The following is a 13,762-nucleotide window of genomic DNA, read 5'->3' on the forward strand; positions in this document are numbered from 1 at the left end:
TTCCAATGCTCTCTGTCATTGGCTGTTTTACTGGGACTGGAAGATTTGCAGGCATAGCTTTGTAAAATCTCCTGTTATCAGTTTCGTGTAATTTCAGGCGAGCACGATTTTTTCTGACTTCAGTTTGCTTGAATGCTTCAAGTTTTCTCCTGTTTCAAGTTTCAAGAAGTGGCCCAAGGTCATGGAAAAATGCTAAGAATTTCACCATGTTTTGTGTGACACCAGAATGAAGGCACATAATTACATGAACCATCCCCACCCTGACAAACCTGCTGTGGCCCAGATCTGTTTGAAATTTAGCACAAAACTGTATTGTTATAGAGGATGTTCCCATGAGATAAGAAAGTGGTATTGGGGTGGCAGGTTGGTTACACAAATATTAAATCATGCCTTCCTTAATGACAAAGACCTGCTGTTTATCCTTATAGAGAACAAGTGAACACATGTTTATATCTAGAAAAGTTTGGACTTCGGAGCTTCAGCCTGACTGCGCTATGTACACCAGTCACCCCTGGGGCATTGTATGAGGCATGTCAATTAGAGAAAGACAGGGATGGATTTTAGCAAAGACAGAAGAATTTAAACAGCCAAGGAGAGTTTCTTTCACACATCACCCTTAGCACACATACATTAGTTTCAGAATGTTGATACTACTCAAAACAAATTAGGAATTTCTCTTTTAGAATTGTCTTTAGAGCTCTTTTACAAGACAGACCCAAACTTCATTTAGGGTGTTTATTAGTTTATTCAACAGACATTGGTGAAGCCAACAGGGTGCATCTTGCTAAGTGTATGTCAATGAATTAGAACCACTTTTTTGCCCTTGAGATGCCAGCACTGTAATGGGCAGGCAGATGGGTTAGGAACTAGCAGTGCTTAGCTAACTACGAATGAAAGAAAGTAGAAGGTCGAGAGGGAAACATTGCTTGGCAAAGGAAGGGAGGCTCTAAGGGAGGTGACATTTGGGCTGGAGTGTTTGCAGAACAAGTTGGAATTTGCTAGGTAAAGGGAAATGTGAGTTTCTGGTAGCAGTCCTTTACTTTGTAGTTATGCACTGTCATGTTCAAGGCTAACATGGCATGACTTAGTTAAATAACCTAACCTTATTCAACTGACTTGGCCCACATTCTTGACTGATTCCCCAAAATAAATTTACTTGCAGTACACAAATATTTTCTACTGTTTAATTCTGTAAATATTTATTGAGCTCCTAATCATGGGTAATTTACTCTGCCACTAGCTTAGATAGCCTTGGAGAATTCAAGGGTCTTTCTCCATATTTTAATTTTTTTATTGAGGTAAAATTCATAACATAGAATTTTAAAGTTTACAATCTAGTAGCATTTATAACAATCACAGTTTTGTACAACCACCACCTCTATCTGGTTCCAAAACATTTCATCACCCTCCAAGAAAACCCTGTACCTATTACATGGTCATTCCCATTCCCTCCTTCCCCAAGACGCTTGCAAGTGCCATCCTACGTTCTGTCTGTACAGATCCCCCTAGTCTAGATTTTTCATATAAATGGAATCATACAATATGTGACATTTTGTGTCCGACTTTTAAAGCTTACAATGTTTTTAAGTTCATCTATGTTGCAATCTTTATCAATACTTCATTCCTTTGTATGTGGTAAGTTCGTGAACTTGCCACCTTGCACTTAAGTTAGCAGAACTGTGCAAACAATTTGGTAAGGTTTCATATCCTTGGTATATCAGTGTCTCAGAACTGTGTGTGTCAGCGTGTGGCAGTGCCTTGTTGAGTGGCATTTATTAGTGTCATTGCGTGTTTTTGTGTGCTGTCGTGGGAACACCAGAGCTTGAATTAGGGCAACAAAAAAACATTAAATTTTTTGTTAAACTTGGCCAGAGTGGAAGTGAAATCAGGGATGTGTTAGTCCAAGTTTATAGGGATAATTCCATAAAGAAAATGGCAGTATACAAATGAAAAACAAATGTTTTTTTTTTTTAAAGCCAGGGCAAGGTTTTTTTTTTTGGCAGGGGCTGGGTTTGAACCCACCACCTCTGGCATATGGAACCAGCGCCCTTACCCGCTGAGCCACAGGTGCCACCCAAAGAAATGTTTTTTCTGAGGGGAGAGAAAGTGTCGCTGATGAAGAAAGGTCGGAACAGCCAGTAACAAACAGAACTGACAAAAACATTGCAAAAATTCATCAAATTGTGTATTAAAATCATGAGCTGACTGTGAGAAGCATAGCAGATCAAGTAAACATCGATAGAAGCAGTTAAGAAAATCTTAACTGCCACAATCCCGCGCGCTCTTTCTTTCTGACTTGGGCCCTGCAGAATGGCTCCCGCAAAGAAGGGTGGCGAGAAGAAGAAGGGCCGGTCTGCCACCAACGAGGTGGTGACTGGAGAATACACTATCAATATTCACAAGCGCATCCATGGAGTGGGCTTCAAGAAGCGTGCCCCTCGGGCACTCAAAGAGATCCAAAAATTTGCCATGAAAGAGATAGGAACTCCAGATGTGCGCATTGATACCAGGCTTAACAAAGCTGTCTGGGCCAAAGGCATAAGGAATGTCCCATACCGTATCCATGTGTGGTTATCCAGAAAACGCAATGAAGGTGAAGATTCACCAAACAAGCTCTATACTTTGGTTACTTATGTACCTGTTACAACTTTCAAAAATCTACAGACAGTCAACGTGGATGAGAACTAACTGGTGATTGTCAGACATATCAAATAAAATTATAAAATCACCATCGTGTGTTGGTTTTCCTTTTCTAGTTGCAACATAAAAACATGTGCTTTCATTATCCTAAGGCAATTCCCAATTATGGGAGCATTTGGAGAGCTTTTCCTAAATACTGATGCCCAGGCTCCCTTTCCCCTATCTGTCTCTTGGGGTTTATTTGAAAGGGCCTAAGCAGGTTTCTAAAGTTGAACTACAACCTGGCTTGAGAACCTCTGTCCTAGGTAGTTGAGAAATGGCAGGTGTGATGTTAATGATTTTATACCTGCATGTTTCATTAATGCTACAATAAACATTTTTCCAGAAAAAAAAAAAAAAGAAAATCTTAACTAAAAATCTTGGCCAAGACTTGTGACTCTTGCATTATGATAATGTATCGATTCAGAGAATAAACAGAAAACTGTCTTGGGACACCTTCCCAACTCACCTGATCTGGCCCCAGTGACTTTTTTCTTTACTCAGAAATAAAGGAAATGTTGAAAGGAAGACATTTTGATGACATTCAGAACATCAAGGGAAACATAATGACAGCTCTAATGACCATTCCAGAAAAAAAGTTTCAAAATTGCTTTGAAGGGTGGACTAGATGCTGGCATCAATGCATAGCTTCCCAAGGGGAGTACTTCAAAGTTGACCCTAGTAATATTCAGCAATGAGGTCGGTAGCACTTTTTCTAGGATGAGTTCATGCACTGAATTGTCAGACCTTATGTGGCTGAATAATATTCCATTCTATGGATATACCATGTTTTGTTTTTCCATTCATCTGCTGATGAACATTTGGGTTTTTTCCACCATTTAGCTATTGTGAATCGTGCTACTATGAATATCTGTGTGTGTGTGTATTTGTTTGAGTACCTGTTTTCAATTCTCTGGAGCACATACCTAGGAGTAGAATTTCTGAGTTATATGATATTACTATGATTAACTTTTTGAGAAACTGCCAAATTGTTTTCCATAGCAGCTGCTGTGGAACCCCATTTTGGCAGTAAAGTTGTTTCAATTTATCCACATCCTCACCAACATTTGTTATTTTCCAGTTTTTTTAAATAATAGCAACTCTAGTGAGTGTGAATTAGTATCTCATTGTGGTTTTGATTTGCATTTCCCTAACGACTAATGATGTTAAGCTTCATTTCATGTGCTTTTTGGCCATTTTTACATCTTCTTTTCCTCATCTTTGATAACAATGCCAAACAAAATAAATTGTAAAAATATTCTGAGAAATGAAAAAAAAATATTCTGAGAAATGATAGCCTTCTTAGCGTAAGTGGAACACCTCACTAAAGAACTGATTTTAGGCAGACAGTATTCATTTGGTAATGTAAATTATGGCATAAATTACTAAATTTGTGCCATATCCATTTCTTCATAGCATTTTGGAATTCTGTTACAGATTTTGCCTGTGGGCTAACATTTCATAACTTTTATACCAGTCAAATATAGACATATAGACGTATTTGGCTAATATAGAATTTATGGAATTATTTATATAGAGAGAAATTATATGAATATATTTAGAGGGAAAAGTTGCGACAGAAAAGAAAAAGAGTGTGTGTTCTAGGACAAGGAGGGGTATTGAACTTAGATTGCAACAATTCAGCTCAACAATTATTTCTTTACAGTATATTTATTCTGTTGCCTCACCAGAATTAGAATTCTCTAGAAAGTGAAAGATATCCTCAGTATTTTCAATGGAAGTTGCCATTCATTTTTCCTCATACCTCCATAGGAGTACAAAGATTAGACACTCAAGACAAGGAAAGGCCTATTGTTCTTTGTTCAAGGAAAGACAGATGACCCCAACACTGTTTCCTATAGCAGCCAGTACCCACCATAGTACTTTCACATCTTCAGAAATTTTGCATTGAGCACTTAACGGTGTTGCAAGGATTGTCTGGGCTCTGAGAATATAGCAGTGAACAAAATACATATCAGGGGAGACAGATGATGAAGAAATAGATCAAATAAGTGTTTTATGAAGCAAAATAAAGCAAGAAGTAAGGAGCATGGCAAGGCTACTCTTGTAGAAAAGGTGGTCATGGAAGGCCTCGCTGAGGAAGTACAGATACTGAAACTAGGTGAGGGAGAAAGTTCAGTGGACAGTGAGGAGAAGGGAGCAAAATGCAAAGCTCCTGGGATGCAGCATGCTCCACTCGTGTGAGGAACAGCTTGGAGGCCAATATGGCTGGAGTGGCACAGTTTCAAAGGAAGTGATAGCAAGTAAGTTCAAAGAAATTTTGATTTAAAATAGGCCAGTACTAGCTGGGCATAATGGCTCACATCTGTAATCCCAGCACTTTGGGAGGCTGAGATGAGAAGGTTGCTTAAGGCCAGGAGTTTGAAACCAGCCTGAGCAACACAGTGGGACTATGTCTCAACAAAAAAATAGAAAAATTAGCCAGGTACGGTGGTGCCTGCATTCCTGGCTGCTCGTGAGCATAAGGCAGGAGACTCTCTTGAGCCTAGGAGTTTGAGATGGCAGTGAGCTGTGACAATGCCCTTGTACTCTAGCCCAGGCCACTGAGCCATACCTTCTCATAAAAAGGAAGGGAGGGAGGGAGGGAGGAAGGAAAGAAGGAAGGAAAAGAAAAGAAGGAAAAATATAATTTAAGATAGGTCAGTGCTGAAGACTTACTCAGAATCTCAAGAATCAACTTGCTCTGTCCTTGTGGTAGGCCTCAGGTCTGGTCTCTGGCTCAGTCTGTATTAGTTTCCTATTGTTGCTGTAACAGATTACCACAAACTCGGTGGCTTAAGACAACACAAATTTATTATCTTACAGTTCTGGAGCTCAGAAGTCTAGAAAGTGTCAGCAGGGCTACATTCCTTCTGGAGGCTCTGGGAGAACCCATTTCCTTGCCTTTACCAACTTGGTAGAGGCTACTTGTGCTCCCTGGCCTGTGGTCCTTCCCTCCATGTTCAAAGCCAGCAGGGTAGACCTTTCTCATCTCAGGCCTCTGCTCTGTCCTACGTCTGAGTCTGACCTTCCTGCCTGTCTTTGTTTTTTTTTTTTTTTTGGTAGAGACAGAGTCTCACTGTACCACCCTCAGGTAGAGTGCCGTGGCATCACACGGCTCACAACCTCTAACTCTTGGGCTTACGCGATTCTCTTGCCTCAGCCTCCCGAGCAGCTGGGACTACAGGCGCCAACCACAATGCCCGCTATTTTTTTGTTGCAGTTTGGCTGGGGCTGGGTTTGAACCCACCACCCTTGGCATATGGGGCCGGTGCCCTACTCACTGAGCCACAGGCGCCGCCCCTTCCTGCCTGTCTTATAAGGACCTTGTGATGACACTGGGCCCATCCATATAATCACACACAATTGCCTCCTCTCAGAGCCCTTAATTTAATCACACTTGCAAAGTCCTTTCTGCCATATGAGGTGACATCTTCATAAGTTCAAGAGATCAAGATGCGGATATCAGGGCAGGGAGGGGTGAAGGTAAGGGAAGAGGGAAGGCATTGTTCAGCCCACCCCAGTGGTCTTTCTTGTGTGAGCCAAGTCTGATTTCTTTAGCAGTGTGATCACAGCCCTCTCTAGGTTCTATTATGATTATCGGAGGGTTCATCTCTCAGGTGCTTTCTCTTTACTTTAGGCCAGTGGGAAAGGAAATGAGTGTTTAAATGCATAAGAATCTTGGTGGATCACACATTCTTTTTTTTTGAGACAGAGTCTTACTATGTTGCCCTCAGTAGAGTCCTATAGCATCACAACTCACAGCAACCTCAAACTCTTGGACTTAAGCAATTCTCTAGCCTCGGCCTGCTGAGTAGCTGGGACTACAGGCGCCCGCCACAATGCCCAGCTATTTTTTGGTTGCAGTTGTCATTATTGTACAGTAGGTCCAGGCTGGGCTTGAACCTACCACCTTCGGTGTATGTGGCCGGCGCCCTACTCACTGAGCTGCAGGCGCCAAGCTGGATCACACATTCTTGAGGGTAGAGAAGGCCTCATTCATCATTTGATCCCCAGTACCAAGTAGAGTTCAAGGCATATGATCAATAAATATGGACGGTGATGGTGGTGAGTTATATCATGAAATCAGGGAAGGAATCATTTTATAGTTTTCTTAAAGATGCCCATAGAACTAATAAGCCCCTCTAACTTCAAGTATAAATAAAGATCTATTGTATGAAAATCATACTGGTCATGTGCCCTCTCCCTAGATATATATCTCTGGGATTGAAAAAAAATAAAAAAAGTAGAAGATGTCAACCCAGGTCTGCTGAGAGGAACAGAATTTTACCATCTGAGAAGGAGCAGAGCGTATTTTTGGCACCCAGTCTAAATTTTTCCCTTCAGTGGTATTTTTAAAATCAAGTGAAGTTTCAGCATTTGAATTATTATCAAGCCCCAGATTTGGCAAGGAATCAGCTAAATATTAAATTAGGTAATTTGGGCTTTATTCCAAACGAACCAAGACCTCTCTGGGATGGAGAAATACATTTGCAATCTTACTGGTGCCTCCACACCTCGTCCTTGGGTATGGAAGCGGGTACAAATTAGTGAGAACCCTGGTCTGAGTAAGTTGAAGATTTTCACTTTATGGGGCACGAGTTTGTTCCACCGGGTAGGTGGCCTTCAGCCTGCGGTGTTGTGTCACTATACGTACGGTGGAGCTGTTTACTTGTCAAGTGTGCTGCCAAGAGGAGGAAAAAATTCCAAGGAGAAGCAAATGGAAAGAGAGCCCGGAACACGGAAGTGTGCTCGCCACCGGAGAAGGCTAAGGGATAACAAAATTCAAAGGGAAGGAGCGTTCAGGCCGCTGCTCATCTTCATCTGCAGTGTTCTCTGTAACGTGGTATTCCGTGCTGGGGACAACCTGTAAAATATGCCGTCTGCATCATGTGACATCCTAGACTCCGTGCAGGAGCAGACGGTGTAAGCTAAGCTGACCTCTGAAAAGCAGTCCGCGGTATTAGGGCTCCTACTGTCATCTTCTTGGGATTTGAATTTTCTTTTAAGGTAATCTCTGAGACAAGAGGAGGATGACGGTTTTGGGTACATAACCAAAATAATGGGGTTTTGAACCTTTCTTAACTACAATATTAAGGTAAATGTTTATAAATATTATTTGAAGATTAAGTAAGGGAAGATCTTTATTTTACTATTATGTAAATTTTTTCTTGTTTTACATGAATGCAAACATTTGGGAAACAAAATACATCTGGGAAGCTATGGTCAGGCATATTCATTTTAGAGGAAATTTAAGACATGCATGTTACCCTGTTTCCCCGAAAATAAGAGTGTCTTATTTAAGGTGTGCTCCCAAAGACGTGCTAGGTCTTATTTTCAGGGGACATTTTATCTTTCCTGTAAGTAGGTCTTATTTTCGGAGGATGTCTTATTTTCGGGGAAACAGGGTAATACCAAATCTTTGATTTAGTGACATGTTTAAATTGGCATGGCAGGATCTCTGTGAATACTATATATTGAGTCCCTAGTAATTTTACTCAAACTTCATTACTAACCTGAAATTTCTATCCCTTAATTATGGCTGAAAACAAATTAAAAATTTTGTGATAACTATTATTGATTCAGTTAACAACTATGATTTATCCTTCATTGGCTTGTTATAAGGGTTAAATGAGTTAATATTTTGCAAAGCTCCACTCCTGACACATTATATATAAAATAAATAAAGCTCGTGAGAATGAATTTCATTTATCTGACATTCTTGGTAAGGCCAAGTACATTCCTTGGTTTAATTGAAACTGAGTAAAGCAGGCTTATGTCATACTAAATTCACTTGAGGTGGCATTGGAGGGTTCTCTTGCACTCTATATTTTTCCACAAAAAAAATCGGTGAGAAGTCTTAATAACCAATGTTCCCTTTCAGGCGTGTATTGACTGGGTGCTTGAAGCAATTCAAGCTATAGCAACACATGATGCACAAATCCTTTCCTCTTTCCCTTCCTTCCAGCCTGCCTTGTTGGAAGGCATGAAGCAAGCGATGAAATAAAGTGCTTCATACAAAGAGTGAATGCTCATGATAACCTTTATATAGTATCTGATTCTCAAGGTGTTGTAACCTTTCAAGGAGATTTAAACTTCTGCAAAGAAAGCATTTTTTAGTCCCCTTCCTGGCTCTATCCACAGAGCCTGTGGTGGTGTGGCACCTGCAGTACCCTTGGTTGATTTGAATGGAAGCCTTTCTCACACTAACAGGGAAGAGAAGAGGCCACCAATTCAGCTGATTTTGTGACCAATTATGTCCAGCTTCATTTCCGACCCCCTTAGGTCTCATTGACAGAGGCAAGTTGCAGCCTGGTCTTTAGAACTCTGTGTGCATTCTGGAAATGAAATCGTCTTAGAAATACTGAGTTTCTCATAAAGTGTACACACTCTTAAAAACATCATTTAGAGACGGAATGAGACAAAAAGGACCAAAAGCCCCGAGATCCTGTCTTTATGCTACAGTCCCTTTTTGATCAAATTTGTTCCATCTCTAGGGCTATGACTCGATCTCTGTTAGGGGGCAATGCCATTTACACTGGAAATGAGACTAACATATGGGAATGAGTAGTGATGGAACTAAGTCAGAAGGACACGGGTTACACATCAGCTTTTGGACAGAAAAGGAAGGAGATGGTTCACCTCCCTGGCTTGGCCCCTGTTCCCTAATCCACCTCCTCTGACCCTCCTGAAACCTGACTCTAAGCTGATGCTCAGTTTCCATTTTTCCACAAGTGGAGAAGGAAAAGTACATAACCACAGGAATGAGCACCTTCAGCTGTCTCCTTTCCCCTCTCTCAAGCACTGGCTGAAGCTCGCCAGAGAGGGCTGCTTTCTTGAGGGCCACACAGTATTGTTCTTTAAGCTGCTTCTATTTGGGGCAGAATAAGTATGTTTTTCATACTGTATCCTGAGTATATTTTACCTATATATGTACGTTACATTAAAAAACTGTTTAGATGCTCCCTAAATTCATCAAAATAGTTGGGCTAGAATTTGTTAATATAGGCAAATAAATATTTTTGAATGTTAAACTTTTAAAAAATGAATTATAAACTTTATTCTTTAGAGCAGCTTTAGATTTATAGCAAAATAGATCAGAAAGTACAGAGAATTCTCATACACTCCCTGACTACCCCCCACAAACAAAATGTCCCTACTATGAACATCCTCCAGCAGGGTGGTGTATTTGGTGCAATCGTTGACCCTACATTGACACATCGCTATTGCCCAAAGTCCATCATTTACATTAAGGTTTATTCTTGGTGTTGTACGTTCTATGGGCTTTGACCAATGTGTAATGACTTGTATCCACTGTTATAGTCTCATACAGTACGGTCTCTTCCTTCCCTACAACTGCAGAAACCACTGATTATTATACTGTCTCCATAGTTTCCTTTTCCAAGCTGTCATGTTGTTGGAATCATATGGGATGTAGCTTTTCAGATCGGCTTCTTTCACTTGGTAAAATGCATTTAAGGTTCCCCTTGTCTTTTCATGGCTTGATAGTTTCTTTTTAGCACTGAATAACATCCCATTGTCTGGATGTATGTACCACAGTTTATTTATCCATGGACCTACTAATGGACATCTGGGGTGCTTCTAAGTTTTGGCAACTATGAATAAAGCTGCCATCAACATCCACACGTAGGTTTTTTTTATTGACATAACTTTTTGTTTGGTGAAATACCAAAGAATGCATTTCTTCGATCCTATGATAAGAGCATGTTTACTTTGATAAGAAACTGCCAAACTGTCTTCCAGGTGGCTGTACCATTTTGCCTTCTCGCCGGCAATGAACGACAGTTCCTGTTGTTCCAGGCCCTTGCCAGAACTCGGTGCTGTCAGTGCTCTGAATTCTGGCCATTCTAACAGATGTGTCCTGGTATCTTATTGTTATTTTAATTTGCAATTCTCTAATGACCTATGATGCTGAACATCTTTTCACATGCTCACTTGCTATTTGTATATCATCTTTAGGAAGGTGTCTGTTCAGGGCTTTTGCCCATTTGTTAAGTGATTTGCTCATTTTCTTACTGTTATAGTTTAAGAGTTTTATGTGTATTTTGGATAATCATCCTTTCACTGCTACATCTTTTGCAAATGTTTTCTTCCAGTTTGTGGTTTATCTTCTCTTTCTCTTGACATTGGCTTTCATAAAGTTTTAATTTTTATGAAGTCCGGCTTATCAATTATTTCCTTCATGGATCATGCCATTGGTGTTGTTATCTAAAATGTCATTGCCTTACTGAAACTGGCCTAGATTTTCTCCTATGTCATCTTCTAGGAGTTTTGTAGCTTTGAAGTTTATATTTAGGTCCGTGATCCACTTTGAGCTAATTTTTCTGAAGGGTGTAATGTCTGTATTTATTTTTTCTACATGTGGATGTTCAATTATTTTTAAGGTGAACTTTTTATGATGAAAATATAGGTTTAAAACCCAAATAAAAATAATTTTGGTTTAAAAGCAAATATTGTACATAAAAAGGCAATATCATAAAAATAACTGTGATCATTATATTTCCTTTTACTTCTGGAAAATGATAGTGCAGATTGTCTACAGACCTCATTTTTATTATACTAGGACAAGTCTTCATTAAAAAAGCAAAATATCCTCCTGTAGAAAATGGCCTAGAAAAATTTTACATTCCAGCTCCCATATTGACTTTTTTCTATGTGATAACTTTAGGAATAAGAATTCCTTTTTTCCTTTCAGATAATTTAACAATAAAGAACATAATTATTGAATTACAATTCCTTTCAGGGAAGGTCATAATATATGTTCTAAGTTCTCTTCTGGAAAGTTACATCTTAAGAATGTACTGTTCTCTTTAAAGGCTATAATTAAACAAATGTATTTTCCTGCTGTCTGATCTTGCTAGAAGAGGAACACTTAGTCCTGTTCATTTAAAAAGAGAGCAGTTGTGCTGAAAATGAAACTTGTGATATATGGTATTGGATATATTTGAAGACTGTATTTATATATCCAGAGTTTGTTGAAGTAGACTTGCTCTGATTTTTAATTTGAGGCCTTGGTGCCAGCTGTGCCTAATGCCATGGTCTCTGCTCCTTGTGTGATAAGTGTTCACAACAAAGGTGATGGAAGTCCAGCTAGATGATTTCTCTCTTATCTGTTCATTTGGAGAATGAACCTTGGATTCATGCCAAAGGTGATAAAAGAAAACAGTATCTGTGTGATGAGGTGTCAAGCTGATGACTGTGCATGAGAGCACGTGCAGATTGCCTCAGGCAAATCTTGGGTACTTTGCATACCACAAATATTTGCTCATTGGCTATGGCTGAAAAATGAAACAGATATTGAAGCACAAATAAAACCTGGCCTTCTCCTCATGGGATCTCATAGCCACAAATGAACAGGTCATTACAATTCTTTTCTTCTTATTATTCTTTTTTTTTTTTTTTTTTTTAGGAGGGAAAGACTAATTTAGATAGCACAAGAAATTGAAATAATTTATATCACACAATCTAATATATAGAAATTGAACCATTCTTAGGATTGCTATTATTATTAACATGGTAGACAAATATATTCAAAAGTGTGATGTTTATCCTCTCTTTCTTGTTATTTCTCCATATAGTATATATTTTCTTTTTTTAAGTCCAAGTTGGATTACACATTTTGTTATGTAACAATGATTTTTCACGTAACATTATCTATTGGCTATCTACTCATGTTGAGTTGTATAGATATTTTAAATACCTTTCTATTAGTCATACACACTTGCATGTATTTAACTAGTCTATTTTCGATGCTGCCTTTAAGATGTGTATGTATGTATGAGTGTTTTCTGATACAAAAATGCCACACAAGCACACATACCAGAAATCTTTGGTCACTTAAATAATGTCTAAGGACAAATGGTCAAAGTGGAATTGTAGAATCAAAGGTATATGGTTTTAAAATTTTGATAGAGGATAAAAGATTTAAATCTAAGTCATGAAACAATAAAAATCCTGGAAGAAAGTGTGGGAAAAACACTTGAAGATATTGATTGGCCTGGGAGAAGATTTTATGAAGACTTCCATGCCAATTGCAACAATAACAAAAATAAATAAATGGGACTTAATTAAACTGAAAGGCTTCTGTATAGCTAAGGAGACAACAACCAAAGCAAACAGACAGAATGGGGAAATATATTTGCATATTACAAATAGAACAAAGGCTTGATACTTACAATCTACAGAGAATTCAAATTAATCAACAAAAAAAGATTGAACAATCCTATATATGTAAACATAATTCTAGCTGAAAGTGTGGTAGATCCTCCCTGCCAGGTTGGAACCTGCCAGGGCAAGAAACATGAATAGAGCTTTCTCTAAGGAAGACAGATGAATGGCTAATAAACATGAAAAAATGCTCATCACCCCTAATCATCAGAGAAATGCAAATCAAAACCACCCCGAGATACCACATAACTCCAGTAAAATTATCCCACATCACTAAGTCCCAAAACTGCAGATGCTGGCATGGATGTGGAGAGAGGGGAACACTTTTACTCTGCTGGCCAGACTAGAAACTAATACAGCCTCTTTGGAAAGAAGTATGCAGAATCCTCAAAGATCTCAAATTAGATCTCTCATTTGACTCTGCAATCCCATTACTAGGCATCTACTCAGAAGAAAAAAAAATCACTTTATCATAAGGACATTTGCACTGGAATGTTTATTGCAGCTCAATTTACAATTGCCAAGACGTAGAAACAACCTAAATGCCCATCAACTCAGGAATGGATTAACAAATTGTGGTACATGCACACCATGGAATACTATTTAGCCATAATAAAGATGGTGACTTCACATCATTTGTAATATCCTGGATGGAGTTGAAACACATTCTTCTTAGTAAAATATCACAAGAATGTAAAAGCAATTAGCCAATGTACTCAATACTAATATGAAGCCTGTAGATAATCTGATGCATGCCCATACAGGAGAAAAACTCATTTCAATTGAAGTTGCGGGGAGGGGTTGGGGTGCTTTCACTGAATGGGCGTGGGGTGGGGGTGTTTAGCACACCTTTTATATGTGGGAAATAACCACAAGAGGGACTCTACCTAACAAA

The 13,762-nt window shown here is 39.0% G+C and overlaps 2 protein-coding genes across 3 annotated transcripts in view; both read left to right on the forward strand.

Annotated features, from left to right (window-relative positions):
* The window catches only part of PHACTR2 (phosphatase and actin regulator 2), a 273,453-nt gene that overhangs the window by 91,310 nt on the left and 168,381 nt on the right, over positions 1-13,762 (forward strand). The window lies entirely within an intron of this gene.
* LOC128585888 (60S ribosomal protein L31-like) lies at positions 2,275-2,733 on the forward strand. Its single transcript, XM_053591289.1, has one exon. It carries the CDS (start codon positions 2,311-2,313, stop codon positions 2,686-2,688), a length of 378 nt encoding a protein of 125 aa, XP_053447264.1. The 5' UTR covers positions 2,275-2,310; the 3' UTR covers positions 2,689-2,733.

This window comes from Nycticebus coucang, chromosome 5 (assembly GCF_027406575.1).
Source record: "Nycticebus coucang isolate mNycCou1 chromosome 5, mNycCou1.pri, whole genome shotgun sequence".
NCBI classification, from domain to species: domain Eukaryota; kingdom Metazoa; phylum Chordata; class Mammalia; order Primates; family Lorisidae; genus Nycticebus; species Nycticebus coucang.